The sequence below is a fragment of the Phacochoerus africanus genome, chromosome 12, assembly GCF_016906955.1.
Source record: "Phacochoerus africanus isolate WHEZ1 chromosome 12, ROS_Pafr_v1, whole genome shotgun sequence".
Taxonomy (NCBI): Eukaryota; Metazoa; Chordata; class Mammalia; order Artiodactyla; family Suidae; genus Phacochoerus; species Phacochoerus africanus.
The window spans coordinates 25,434,180-25,449,871 of NC_062555.1; the positions used below are offsets into that span (position 1 = coordinate 25,434,180).

Sequence of the window (15,692 nt, forward strand, 5' to 3'; positions counted from 1 at the left end):
AGGCTCATTATTTCCCGGATCCCAGTGACCTTATAAATGAAGCTATTACATGATTATGGGAGAACCATTAAATATAATATCAGGAAGCCAAGGAATATAACAAAAGACGTGAGTAATCGCATTGGTCGGGAAATGTGTGGTGTCCATCAAAGGCCAAGCACTTAAAGTGAGGCAGGATGAGGCAAAATGCTGTGCAACTTCTTCCCAGAACAACTTTTGGCAGATCAGTGCCAGTGGTTAGCCTTCTAATTTCCATGTGATGGTTAGACTAGACGAAGGCTTCTCAAAGCTAAGGACCAACCCGCCCGTGATGGAGATTTCTCAGAATTTGGAGAAGTGAATTCTCTAAGTTGGAGTCACATTGTAATGTTATGGTTTTACTTTGAGAAAAAGGAAACGAACACATTTTCAATATGGAAATATCTAAAAGTAATGCACAGCAAGCTCTTCGTCCATGAATATCATAACACAGACACGGCTAAATTCAACTCTAAATTTCTCTCCTTTTTTGTCTTGGTTTTTGTTTTTTGCTTTTTATGGCCGCACCTGAGGCATGTGGAGGTTCCCAGGCTAGGGGTCAAATTGCAAATCAGAGCTACAGCTGCTGGCCTACACCACAGTCACAGCAACTCGGGAACTGAGCTGCGTCTATAGCCTACACCACGGCTCACGGCAATGCTAGATCTTTAACCCACGGATCGAGGCCAGGGATTGAACCTGCACCCTCATGGATCCTAGTCTGGTTCATTAACTGCTGAGTCACAAAGGGAACTCCTCTCAGTTTCTTTCTCTCTGCTGAAATCTATGTCTCCCTTAGTCTCTCCTTACACTAAATGGTCCCCATAATTCACCTTGTTGTTCAAAAATCTCGGAATCAGAGGTCCTGGGTGGCCTAGGGCTTAAACATTCAGCTGTGGCTCGGATTTGATTCTAGGCCCAAGCACTTCCACATGCTGTGAGCAGAGGCAAAAAACAAAACCAAAATACAAATCTAAGAATTATCCTTGATTCTTCTTACTCTTATTTACCATATTCAATCCATCAGAGCTCTCTGTTTAGGTCTATTTCCAAAATACATCATTATTTCATTTATTTCTTTATATCTCCCCTGCTACCCCACTAGTCCAAGCTAACAACATCCTGCCTGGCTTGTTAAAACAGCTCCTGACTTTTTCACCCAATCCTCTCCCCGTTCAATCTCTGCATAGAAGCCAGTGACCTTTTCAAATTGGAACATGTTACCTCCAGCTGACAAGACTACACTAGCTTCCTGGAGACCTTAGAATAAAATCCAATCTCCTTCCTGGGGCCTAGAAAATTCTATACTATCTTCCCCAAACTTGTCACTCTCCTTCTCACTGTCACCAGCCTCCTGACTTTTTTCAGAAGCACCAAGTTCATTCTGGCCTCAGGGCCCTTGCATCGGCTGTTCCCTCTGCCTGGCATTCTCTTGCTTCTTCTTGTCTTTCAGGCCCTCTTGAACTGTTCAGTCGGAATCACATGCCTCCCGTCACATTCTAGGCCATTGCCATCAGATTGCCTGGCCTCTTTTTCTTTTTCTTTTTTTCTCTTTTTTTGGGGGTCTTTTTGGTCTTTTTTGCCATTTCTTGGGCCACTTCCGCAGTATGTGGAGGTTCCCAGGCTAGGGGTCGAATAAGAGCTGTAGCCACCGGCCTACACCAGAGCCACAGCAACGCAGGATCTGAGCCGCGTCTGCAACCTACACCACTGCTCATGGCAACGCCAGATTCTTAACCCACTGAGCAAGGCCAGGGATGGAACCCGCAACCTCATGGTTCCTAGTTGGATTTGTTAACCACTGAGCCACGACAGGAACTCCTCAACCCCCCTTTTCTATGAGCTCACAAAGTAGCACTCCTCAACCCCCCTTTTCTATGAGCTCACAAAGTAGCAATGTTCTCAAGTAATACATGGTATCAGAAAAGAAACATGGAGGCCAGACTTGGATCACTCAGTGAATTACCCATAGAAAGTAGACCATGTTATTATTATTATTATTATTTGTCTTTTTAGGGCCGCACCTGTGGCATATGGAGGTTCCCAGGCTAGGGGTCTAATCGGAGCTGTTGCTGTCAGCCTGCACCACGGCCACAGCAAGACCAGAGCCGAAACGAATTTTCGACCTACACCACAGCTCAGGGCAACACCAGATCCTCAACCCGCTGAGCAAGGACAGGGATCGAACCTGAAACCTCATGATTCCTGGTCAGATTCGTTTCTGCTGCGCCACGACGGGAACTCCTCTCAATGAATTTTATTACATTTATAGTTGTACAACTATCATCACAACCAAATTTTATAGCATTTCCATCCCAAAGCTCCAGCCCATACCCCCACCCCCAACCTCTCTCATTTGGAAACTATCAGTTATTCAAAGTCTGTGAGTCAGTATCTGCTCTTGTTGCAAACTTCATGTTGGAATCCTTTTTTCTTGCATCTGTCCATATAGGTCAGGTCATGAGATTCCTATAAACCTCCAAAAAAACAATTATTATTCTCTGCTCTGCAATTTTTTTTTTGTTTTTTTTTTTTTGCTTTTTAGGGCCACAGCTGTGGCATAGGGAAGATTCCAGGCTAGGGGTCAAATCGGAGCTGCAGGTGCCGGCCTACACCACAGCCACAGCAACACAGGATCTGAGCCACATCTGCAACCTACCCCACGACTCATGGCAACGCCAGATTCCTGACCCATTGAGAGAAGGCAGGGATTGAACCCACATCCTCATGGGTACTAGCTGATTTGTTTCCACTGCACCACGATGCAAACTCCTGTTCTACAACTTTTTCTCTCTATGTGAATGGACTCTTAAAGATCAGAGCCTGGAGAATGGGCTGTCCAGTATATTTCAGGCTGTAGGCAACATTCTTCTACAGAAGGTACAAAGCCGGCATGATTAAGCAAGGCAACAGAGCACAAATGTTAACGTAAAAAGGTACAGGTCTAATACGGAGCTGGATTTGTTCTTCCTTATTATATAACAGGGGCATCAAGAGGAAGAACAAGGGACACAGTAAGTTCAACGGCTCAGTGACTAGCTCCTTGAATGGAGCAGACTCTCTTTTTTAGACCATGGCCCAAAATTGGTGGTGCGGGCAGCGGGGCTCGTAAATATCTGAGCCTCCTCCTAGTGTTCATTGTGTTGGTCCAGCCCAGAAGATCAGGTCCCTGTCTGCTCTGGTTTCACACTTAACGCTGCAAGTTCACACTTAGTGTCAGAGTCCAGCCCAGAGTGTTACTAGCTCAGGTAGAGATTCTGGCATGGGCCTCCCCTCTTCACCTCCTGCTCTCTGAGGTGACTTCTTAGCACTTAGAACGATTTCTTAGTTCTGCCAAACATTGCCCCAACCCACCAGATAAAATGTCCTCTCATGACAATATTGTGGCCCCAGTTTGCCAAGCCCCTTGAGAAAGTGGACGGCCGGTTACCCATCCCGGAGGGCAGTGTCTCCAGCTCTGTTTCCATCATGCCCTTCATCCCAGCCTTGACATGAAAAGACAAAAAAGAAAAAAGGAAAGAAAATGGGGGGTGCGAGAGCTACAGACTAGGGGTGCCTGGCATATTTCTAAATCTGCTGAGGGGAACCACAATTGTTAGTTCACACCACATCTGCTAGATTCATATACATCTCAAGCAGAGGGGCAGTGAGAGGAGCTTTTTATTTTTTTAAATATCTTTTGCTTTTTAGGGCTGCACCTGTGGCCTATGGATGTTCCAACGCTGGATCCTTAACTGCTTTGCTGCAAAAGAACTCCCTGAACTGTAATTTTACAGATGCTTAAGATGGTACATTTTACGCTTTTGTTTTTTTTTGTTTTTTTTTTTACTGCAGTTAAAATGGAAAAAAAAAATATGGTGAATTAGAATCCATAGAAACCCTCAAGCCTTTTTAGTCTATGAGTGCATCCTTCTTTCTATACATTACAGATTGGCTAACAAATAGAAACAATGTTTGATTTCATACATAAAGCCCTGCTTCCTGTGGAGGCGCCTTTGAATAGTTTAGCCCCCACCATATGTCCCTGGACCCAACCCAATCCTATCCCCCCCTGTCTTACCCAGGAAGACAGATGGATCGTGGGGGCCAGGATAATATACAGCAGCTGTGTTACATTACAGTAAATTCACTTGAATAACTTTAATCTGAGCAAAACACTCATTTGCTATCGCAGCTCATCCTCATATTAAATTTAGGAGGAGGGTAGGAGTTCCTGCTGTGGTGCAGCGGGTTGAGAACCAGCTGCAGAGGTATGGGTTCAATCTCGTGCCCTGCCCAGTGAGTTAAAGGATCTGGCATTGCCGCAGCTGCCGAAGAGTTGCAGCTGTGGCTCGTATTCAACCCCTGGCCTGGAAACTTAAGATGCACTTGTCCATCCTGTACTTGAGATCATTATCCTGCGAAGATCCTATGGCATTTTGATGGCATAAAACCAATGTTAGAACTCAGAACTCCCCCTAAAGGTTCAAATATTTGTTTTAGTTACAAGTATTTATTTTGATTGGAAAACATCTCCAAAACAAGCATGTGTTTCAAGAGTGGAAACAAAGCCATCATTTGTTTTGAAATGTTCTCTTTAAAAAAAAAAAATGTGTGGGGAATAGAGGGGCACAGATCCAATACACACAGAGGACAATTTGAATGGGTTTACTGGGAGGAAGTGGTTTAAATTGTTTCCAAAGTCATATTCTGTTATTTAGATCAGGGATCAGCCTGCCCTAGATGTTAACTAGTTGACCACATGTGGAGAGATAAGAGAGAAGGAAGGCTTCTCACGAACCCATTTCAAGCAAAAGAAAACTTCCCATAGCTAGTGGATTTAGGAAACAAGCTAAGTTAGGGAGCGACAATTCGCTTTTTAAAAGGATTTTCTATGGGTTTCTTTTATTAATGAGTTTTCATATTTTTTTTATTTTTATGATTTTTATTTTTTTCCATTTACAGCTGGTTTACAGTGTCCTGTCAATTTTCTACTATACAGCAAGGTGACCCAGTTGCACATACATATATATATTCTTTTTTTTCTCACATTATCATGCTCCATCGTAAGTGACCAGACATAGTTCCTAGTGCCTCACAGCAGGCTCTCATTGCTTTTCCATTCCAAAGGCAATAAGTCTGCATCTATTAACCCCAAATTCCCAATCCATCCGGCTCTCTCCTCCTTCCCCTTGGCAACCACGAATCTATTCTCCAAGTCCATGATTTTCTTTTCTCACAATGTCTTGAAAGCATGATTCCATTTACAGAAATTCAATTTCAGTCTAACCTACCAAGAAAGATTCTAACTTTAATAAGACAAGGTAGAAAATGAATTCATTCCAGACCAAATTTTAATTGGTTCTATGAAGATACAGCAATACCCTAGGTAGAAAAATGAAATTACCATCTTCAGTGGAGATGAAATGAACATATTAAAAATATGCAAGCAGGAGTTCCTGTCGTGGCGCAGCGGAAACAAATCCAACCAGGAACCATGAGATTGCCAGTCGATCACTGGCCTCACTCAGTGGGTTAAGAATCCGGCATTGCCATGACCTGTGGTGTAGGTTGCAGACGTGGCATGGATCTGGTGTTGCTGTGGCTGTGGTGTAGCCTGGTAGTTGCAGCTCTGATTCGACCCCTAGCCTGGGAACCTCCATATGCTGTGGGAGTGGCCCTAAAAAGACAAAAGACAAAAGACAAAAAAAAAAGCCATAACTAAGTAGGAGTTCTCATTGTGGTTAAGGATCCACCTGTAGTCTCTGTGAGGATTTGGGCTCTAGCCCTGGCCTCACTCAGTGGGTTAAGGATCTGGCATTGTCACAAGCTGCAGGGAAGGTCACAGATGCAGCTCTGCTTTGACCCTCTACCTGGGAGCTTCCATATGCCACAGATGCAGCCATAAAGAAAAAAAAAGATAAATAAGTCCTAGGGATGTAATATACACGATAAATATAATTAATACTGCTGCATGTTATATATGAAAGTTTGAGAGTAAATCCTAAGAGTTCTCCCTACAAGAAAAAATTTCTATTTCTTTAATTTTGTATCTATATGAGATGACGGATGTTCAAACTTGTGATAATCATTTCACGATGTAAGTCAATCATTATGCTGTACACGTTAAATTTTTTAAAAATTTTACTTATTTATTTTATTTTATTTTTGCTTTTTAGGACCACACTAGAGGCACATGGAGGTTTCCAGGCTAGGGGTCCAAATTGGAGCTATAGCTGCAGGCCTACACCACAGTCATAGCAACACCCGATCTGAACCGAGTTTGCGACCTACACCACAGCTCACGGCAACACCGGATCCTTAACCCACTGAGTGAGGCCAGGTATCAAACCCGCAACTTCATGGTTCCTAGTCAGATTGATTTCTGCTGTGTCACAATAGGATCTCCTGTACACCTTAAATTTATACAGTGATATATGTCAACTATATCTCCATAAAACTGGAAGGAAAAAAAAAGTACAAACTCTCAGATGCATTTCATTGGATTCACCAATTGTTAACATGTATCGCATTTGTTTTATTAATCTCATTCTCTATCTTCATACATGTTGAACCATTTAAGAGCAAATTGAGACATAATGCCCCCTTACCCCTAAATACCTCAATGTGTATTTTCTAAGAAGGACATTCGCTAAAATTATCCAAATCAGGGGGAGTTCCCGCTGTGGCTCAGTGGTAACGAATCCAACTAGTATCCATGAGGATTTGGGTTCGATCCCTGGTCTCGCTCAGTGGGTTAAGGATCGGGCGTTGCCGTGGGCTGCAGTATGGGTTGCAGATGCAGCTCAGATCTGGCGATGCAGTGGCTGTGGTATAGGGCAGCAGCTACAGCTCTGATTCAGCCCCTGGCCTGGGAACATCCATATGCTTCCGGTGTGCCCTTAAAAAAGCAATCCATCCATCAATCAACAAAATTATCCAAATCAGGAAATGATATGATTATAATATTGTTTAATATACAGTCCATATTCAGATTATGCCAATTGTCACAGTAATGTTCTTATTGCTGATCTTTTTAATCCATAATCCAATCCAGGATCTCCCAAGGGTTTAGTTGTCTTGTCACTTTAGTCTCTTTTAATGCAGCACAAATCCTGAGTCTTTGTCTTTCATGACATTAATACTTTTTAAGATTCTAGGGTAGATATTTAGATTTGTCCACCTTGAATACAAGTTAACGCTTTTTTTTTTCCTTTTTTCTAATCCCCTCCCCCTACTCCCACACTCGCATCACATGCAAGCTCCCCAGTCAGGGATCAAACCCAAGCCACAGCTGTAATTAGAGCCACAGTAGTGACTCTGCCGGATTCTTAATCTGCTGAGCCAGAGGCAACCCCAGGTTATGCATTGTTTGGTAGGAAAACCACATTATGTTACGTCCTTTTCAAGATACCATGTCAGTAGGTACATTATGTCCTTTTCTCCCATAATCTGTGATGTTAATTTTGATCATTTGATCACAGTGGTGTCTACCAAATTTCTCTATTGTAAACACATTTTTTTATTTTGTAATTGATAGGAAATTCATGGGGATTATTCTGAGACTATGTAAATATTATATTCCACACCACACCATTACTTTCCATTGTTAGCGTCTTTTGATGATTCTTGCCTAAATCATTTCTAAAATGAGATATAATTCACATATTATAAAATTCACTTTTTTTTTTAAATTTTGTCTTTTTGGGGCCACACCTGTGGCATATGGAGGTCCCCAGGCTAGGGGTCGAACTGGAGCTGTTACTGCCAGCCTACACCACAGCCACAGCAATGCCAGATCTGAGCCTTGGCTGCGACCTACACTACAGCTCATGGCAACGCTGGATCCTTAACCCACTAAGCGAGGCCAGGGATCAAATTTGTGTCCTCATGGATACTAGTCGTCTCCACTGAGCATGATGGAAACTCCTAAAATTCACTATTTTAAAGTGTATAATTCAGTGGTTTTTAGTATCTACAGCGTTGTACACCCATCAGTAGGATCTAATTCCAGAACATTTTCATCACCCCAGCACGAAACCCTGGACCCTTTTCTCTGCTCTTTCCAGCCGCTGGAAAACACTAATCCACTTTCTGTCTTTATTGACTGGACTACAGAAACATTTCATATCAATAGATTCCTACAATATGTGGTTCTTTGTGTCTGGCTTGTTCTCTCTTTTTTTTAAATGGCCACACATGAAGTTCCCAGGCTAGGGGTCAAATTGGAGTTGCAGCTGCCAGTCTACACGACAGCTACAGCAACGTGGGATCCCAGCCTTCTCTGCAACCTACACCACAGCTCACAACGATGCTGCATCCTTAACCCACTGAGCGAGGCCAGGGATTGGAGCTGCATCCTCACGAATGCTAGTTGGGTTCGTTACTGCTGAGACACCAGGCACTCCTGCATCTGGCTTCTTTAACATGTTTTCAAGTTTCATTCATGCGGTAGTTTTAATCAATTCCTCATTCCCTTTTGCCTAAATCAATTACTATTATGCTTCTTGAGAAATGATGACACTCTACCTTGTCCAGTCTACACTTACTAGTTAACATTTGTCTCTCCTTTGTCAGAAAAGCACTTTAAGAAAATTGCACGGTTCCCTAGCCCTCAAGCCGTTCCCAATCTTAGATCTCTCCTTTCCACTTGAACAAGCACCTTCCATCTCCGCCTGTCACCCGTAGGCTCCGCCCCCTCCTCCGGGTGCCCCGCCCCGACCGCTCCAGAGGAGGAAGTGACGCACCGGAAGTGTCCCTGTTCCCCCTTGCAGTGGGGGAAGGACTCAAACCCCAAAGATGGCGGCGGCGTCGGAGGAGCGGATGGCTGAGGAAGGAGGCGGCGGCCACGGCGACGGCGGCTCCTCTTCGGCTATCGGCTGCACCCAGCGACTGCCCCCACCGCCCCCGCCCCAGCTCCCGCAACCGGGGTCCCAGGTGCCCCCAGCCCCGGCGCTGGCTCCGGACCAGCTGCCTCAAAACAACACGCTGGTGGCGCTGCCCATCGTAGCCATCGAGAACATCCTCAGCTTCATGTCCTACGACGAAATTAGCCAGCTCCGCCTGGTGAGGCCCCCGCGGGACCCCAGCCGCCCTCTCCGCCGGGCCGAGGTCTGGGGAGGGCTCCAGAGGAAAGAGCGTTCCCGGGGAGGGAGCCCCCAGCGAGCTGCGGCGAGCGCCAGGGTCCCGAGCGTGCCCCTCCTGCCTGCCCCCCAGTCTCTCGGGGCCAGTTCGCGAGGCCCGCCCGGACTGCGCCCTGGCTTCGGGCCGGGGGCGACTGCCGGCGTGATCTTGGCCGTGGAGGGCTCGGTGACCCCCACCCGGAAGCGGGGCCGCGGGCGGGGAGGTAGCGAGAGCTGGGCTTCCCACCTCCGCCAGGCCTGAGCGGGGACACCGGAGGGGGTCTCGCCACCTGCCTTTTGTGTGTCACCTTCCAGCCTCGGGCAGGCGCTGGGCGCCAGAACTCCGAAGTAGGCCAGGTGATCCCAGCCAGGTTTGGCTTGTCTGCGAGAATAACGCATTGTTCCCCCAACCACCCAAGTTGCCTTGTTGCAGAAAATAAAGTCGGTCAGTCCTCCCAAAAGCCGGGAGCGGTTTGGAGGAATTAGAACGCGTCTCCGCAGCCTCAGCCCCAGCGCCCTAGTTGACCAATAAAGTAGAGCCTTGAGCAGTGACTATTCCGGCTTTGCCTCGCCCCTGACACTTCGCAGCCAGGGTGAAGCAACTTGCTCCCTGAGACGGCTGTCTTTTTCTCTTGCAGTTCTTTTTCTAACGAGTGCTTCACTCCCACTCGCCAGCTTTAGGAGAGGTTTTAGACCTTAAAATCACAGAGTTCGGTCTATGATTTATGAAAATAATGAGTTTGCCTTTGGGATTTTGCTTCACTCCAGAGGTTTGACTGAAGGTTTGATGAATATCTCATTTCAGTCAGATGTTTTGCTTCCTTTCAGTGAATTTATCTTTAAGTGATAAGGAAATTGAAGGAGGTGGACATTTTGAAATGATTTGCAAACCGATGCCGTGTAGAAGCTAAATCTGTGGTTGAGGTTGTTTTTAGGAGGACAAAGACATATTTCTGAATGTGCTGTGTATGGCATTTTCTTAATAATCAATATGCCATATTTTAGGATTACTCCTTCAGTTTAAAATTGATTATAATTGTATTTTTGAGATAAAAGTGTACTTATTTTTTAAAGAAAGCTTAGACATATTGATTCAAGCCGGCGGGCAATTTTTTTTTCTTGTCAACACAGCCAGTTTGCAGGATGGAAAAATGATTGTAATTTCCAAACCATGTCATCCTAGGATTTCTTGTAGAATCTTAATATTCCTTCAAATTCATGTAAAGGATGATAGGTTTGATCAAAATTTGTGGTGTATATTCATGGTGTCTGGAAATTGGGCATAATTTGATTGAATCGAGGCTTTCAGCCAAACAATGGCTTTGTAAAGCTTGGAATGTTCGCAGTTCTGTTTTATAAGTGTTGAAAACTGTGGGGTTTTCGTTCATTTGTTAGTCATTTTACTTTTTTAAAAAGTAAATACATTTTTAAAGGGGGTAAACCAGCCTATCCTAGGGGACAGAGTTAAAACACATCCTGCAATTTGTTAGTAAACAGCATCTCCTTCAAGTGAAATAATCAGTTGCATTCTTAATTTTAAACACTTACTATTTTAGCATTTTAAAAATACACATTTGTTGTTTCAAACGAAGATTTTTTTCACAAGTCCCTTATCACCCCTCCATTCCCACCCCCCCACAGAGATTCAGCTGCCATTTTTACATCTTAAAGATGTTTTTTCCCCCCTGCTTTAGTAATGGGGAGCTATTTATTCTTTTTTTTAACTTAAAATTAATAGATGAATCTTAAATGGATACTCGGGAGAAGGGGGGAATTTGGAACTGTCTTTTGTTTTTAAATTCATTGGTTTGAGATACAGTTCAAGTACCATGAAAGATTCTTGCCACTAGATGTCAGCATTAATTTAATTATGATCTTTTAATGAATTTGGCAGTCTAGAGATGGTGCCTGATAGGTATTTTACATGCCTTTTCTAATTTAAGTGGCCATCTAATTTATACCTAAAGAATGTATTTTTTTCGTTTGCCAAAAAAATCAGTAGCAGTGTGTATGCTGCTATCCAGCATATACATCATGTAGTTTCTTTTTATTGTTAATAAGTCTTTTTGAGGGGAGTTAAGGTTGGATGTACTTGGAAGAGAGTGATATTAATAAGGAACAGACTTGGTTTCCATAAAGCCACATGTCAGCAATTTGGTGGTTGATGAGCTAGGTTTTGTATTTTCAGGTGTTTCTTTTTTTCTTCCTTCCCAGTTTACTTGCCTCATTAGGACCTCAATCTGTTGTTAGCACCTTAATTAGAGGGTAGCTGCACAATCCGTGTACTTCTCTGTATTTTCTTTAAAAGATTTGCTCTAAGTTGAAATTACTAAAATAATGTTTTCTAATTATTTGTGCGCTGTAGTTGATGATAGTCTTTGCTTCCTCTTTCCATGAATAATTGAAATTTGACTCTCTGGGCTAGCCGTTTCCAAGGGACTGTCCAAATGCCTTATTAAATTGGATTTTGTATTATTTTTTCTGCCATTGCTCCAAAAATGTACCCAGAATCTGGAAATCTTGGTTATCCAAAAATAGTTCTTTAAATATTTAACTTCTCCAATGTATTTTAAATTATTTGAACACAACTTTTGGAATGACAAAACATGTACTTTGAGTTGTTTTTCCCGTAAATCACACACGTTTGTGCTGATGCAGCACTAGGCTGTCACCTAGGCCCCCTTGACAGGTATGAGAGTTTTTTAGGCAAGTGGCAAAGGTCAAGAAGCGAGGTTCTGGGAGTTCCTTTCGTGGCACAGTGGTTAACGAATCTGACTAGGATCCATGAGGATGCGGGTTTGATCCCTGGCCTTGCTCAGTGGGTTGAGGATCCGGTGTTGCCATGAGCTGTGGTAAAAACGCCATAAGCCGTGGCATAGGTCACAGATGTGGCTTGGATCCTGCACTGCTGTGGCTGTGGTGTAGGCCAGCGCCTACAGCTTCGATTCCACTCCTAGGCCTGGGAACTTCCATATGCTGCGGGTGTGGCCCTTAAAAAAAAAAAAAAAAAGTGAGGTCCTTCCCTCATTAGGGAGCAGTTCAAATCAAAGTTAACTTTGAACATATAACTGACTTATGAACACAGTATTCTCACTCGCTGAAAAAAATAAGTACGGAAGGCTTTTTAAGAGATGTTTTAGATCTTATCAAACTTTTTTTTTTGGCTTTTTGTCTTTTCATTTTTTAGGGCCTCACCGGAGGCATGTGTAGGTTCCTAGGCTAGGGGTCGAATCAGAGCTATAGCCGCCTGCCTACACCACAGCCACAGCAATGCAGAATCCGAGTCACATGTGTGACCTATACCACAGTTCACGGCAATGCCGGTTCCTCAACCTACTGAGCGAGGCCAGGGATCGAACCCACAACCTCATGGTTCCTAGTGGGATTAGTTTCCGATGTGCCACAATGGGAACTCCATAATCAAATCTTTTTCTTTTTGGTTCTAGTGATGCTCCTATAAATTTAATGGAATCCTATTCATGGTTCAGGACATAAGTTTAACTAAAAGTTAAATCCAGAAGTCGTTATTATCTGGAATGAAATTCTCTAATTGGTAACAAAGTACATAAATATGTGCTTTTTGTTGCAAGATATTTCCCTAGTGCCCTCTAGCTAGTTAAATCTATAGTTAAATCAATTTATAGTTCCTTTCACAACTTTTCTTCAGATGTGTTTGAAAACTTGAGTTAAAGAGAGCGTTGAGGAGTTCCCGTTGAGGCACAGCAGAAATGAATCCCACTAGGAACCATGAGGTTGCAGGTTCAGTCCCTGGCCTCACTCAGTGGGTTACGGATCCAGTGTTGCTGTCAGCTGTGGAGTAGGTTGCAGACATGGCTCGGGTCTGATGTTGCTGTGCCTGTGGCGTTGGCTGGCAGCTGCAGCTCTGATTAGACCCCTAGCCTGGGAGCCTCCATAAAGAGGGTTGATTGGCAGAAAATGTTGGGAAAATGGAAAAGAATTGCTTTTAAGTAGGCAAGCTGTCTTCTTCATATCTCCTTCTCTCTACTAATAGTTCTCAAATATGTTGTCTCAAGACACCTTTACACTCATAAAAGTTGTTGAGGATCCTAAGAGTTTACCTTTGAAAATTCTAGAAAACACAAGCATACACAATGCCTAATTCCATTTGCTGCTATCATGTCATATTGTCTCTAGAAAACTCTGCTGTATCTTATGAGAGAATAGGCAAGAAAATGGCATATAACATCTTGGTTTTATAAAAAGTTTGGCTTCTCAAACTCTTGAAAGGGTCTTGGGAATCCCAGGTGTTCCTAGACCCACACTTTGAGAACCTCTGCTCTATATTAGAGAAAAATACATTCTCTACATTGCTGGGTTTCCTTTTCCCCTGTTTTGTCATCATCAGATTATTGGTTTTATTAAGAGGTACGTAAATATAGGTAAGAAAGTATAGCGTTTTGGGAACACTTAGCTCTTCCTGTAGATTCTCAAAGTAAAGGTGTTCAATCAGTAACTCTGTCCACAGTGTCATCATTGAGACAGCGTACACGCCTTCCTGAGCACATTTACAAAGCACCAGGATAACACGTGCATAGTAGGAAATACAGGGATGTTGAGGTTTGTCAAGAGAGGCTTCCTCAAGGTAATGAATTTTCATGTAGTAGTAAAGGTGGAAGAACATTCCCAGCAGAAAAAAAAAATGGCATAAATTTTAATTATCCTAATTGTTTTGCTTGGGCTAATATTAAAATAAATTTATTTTTTCTTTCCAAGTTAATATTTAGGGGGATACTCAGAATTTTAAATTTGTTGTAATGTTACCAACAATTGAGATTAACTTTCTGTCTCTCTCTGTATATGGTATTGTATCTTAAATAATCCATACCAGGTAGATAGATTTTTTTTTTTTTTTTTAAAGAAGAGTCAAGTATTATAAACGAGGTTTCAAGGTGTGTGTGTGTGTGTGTTTATGGCCACCTACAGCATCTGGAAGTTCCTGGGCCAGGGATTGAATCTAAGCTGCAGCTGCAGCAATGCCAGATTGTTTTAACCCACTGAACAGCGCTGGGCATCAAACCTGAGTCTCCACAGTGGAGGCTCTGAGTCATTGGAGTCTGATTCTTAACCCAGTGCACCACAGCAGGAATTCCTGAATCCATATTTTCAATAGATAAAGGAAATTAAGAGGAATTCACTGAAAAAGCAAATAGGACTGACTCATTCATTGTTTTTTTTGGCTTTTTTTTTTTTTTTTTTTTTTTTTGCTTTTTAGGGCCACCCTTGTGGCATATGGAGGTTCCCAGGCTAGGGGTTGAATCGGAGTACAGCTGGTGGCCTACACCACAGCCACAGCAACGTCAGATCTGAGCTGTGTCTGTGACCTACACCACAGCTCAGGGCAACCCCGGATCCTCTTAACCCACTGAGCGAGGCCAGGGATCGAACCTGCATCCTCATGGATGCGAATCAGATTTGTTTCCACTGAGCCATGATTGGAATTCCAATTGTTCATTTTTTAAATGATTGTATCCCTTGTCATTAACTTTTTGCCGCATTTGTTGTATCTCTTTCACTTGTATGCTCCTTCACCATTTGAAGGTTAGGTGCAAATGTGATGACGTTTACTCCTAAATATTCTCCTGTGTAATCACAACAGCATCAATTCCAAGGGATTTAATATTATATTTCTCAGTTATCCCCCAAATATTTTTTATAGCTTGGACGGAATAGGGAGGCAGTTAATGGTCTTACATCTAATAAAGCATTAGTCTCTTTAATCTAGTACATTCCTCCCACTTTTTCACTGTTTTCATTCTTTCATGACTTTTTGAAGAATCCAGCCCAGATGGCTTGTCAGATGTTCTACAATGCAGATTTGTCTGACTGAAAGCATTATAGAAAGATCTTGGTCTAGCTCCATCTTTCTAAACTTTAGCAGTATGGCAAGAACCCCAACTAATGTTCTTAAAATCCTATGTTGCTTTAGGAAGCCCTACTTTCTGGACTAGAGCCAATAGTTTCTATATCAGTGAAGTATTATTTGAGACTAATCAATTGAAAATAATTAGGATAATCATCTCCATCTGTATAGCTGCAAATCACTAATTAAAAAGAGATTTTTAAATTGAAGTATAGTTGATTTACAATGTGTTAATTTCTGCTGCTCAGCAAAGTGATTCAGATATATATATCTATATATATATCTATATAGATATATATAAAAGTATGTACACACACACACACCCTCCCTACCTTCTTGGGGTTGGGGAGAAAAGATGGAGTGGGAAGACTGGATTCTTTTTTTTTTTTTTTTTTTGCCATTTATTGGGCCGCTCTCAAGGCATATGGAGTTACCAGGCTAGGGTCCAATTGGAGCTGTAGCCACTGGCCTACGCCAGAGCCACGGCAACGCGGGATCCGAGCCGCGTCTGCAACCTACACTACAGCTCACGGCAACACCAGATCGTCAACCCACTGAGCAAGGGCAGGGATCAAACCCGCCACCTCATGCTTCCTAGTCGGATTCGTTAACCACTGAGCCACGAGGGGAACTCCAAGACTGGATTCTTAATTTTACTTTGGCCCCTGAATAGCTGGATGACCTTGGACAAG

The 15,692-nt window shown here is 43.1% G+C and overlaps 1 protein-coding gene across 1 annotated transcript in view; it reads left to right on the forward strand.

Annotated features, from left to right (window-relative positions):
• The first annotated feature begins 8,759 nt into the window (after positions 1 to 8,759).
• Positions 8,760 to 15,692, forward strand: part of FBXO28 (F-box protein 28) — a 31,993-nt gene continuing 25,060 nt past the window's right edge. Inside the window, exon 1 of the mRNA XM_047754799.1 lies at positions 8,760 to 9,063. Coding sequence (XP_047610755.1) covers positions 8,797 to 9,063 — 267 coding nt within the window. The 5' untranslated portion in view covers positions 8,760 to 8,796. The remainder of the gene's footprint in view (positions 9,064 to 15,692) is intronic.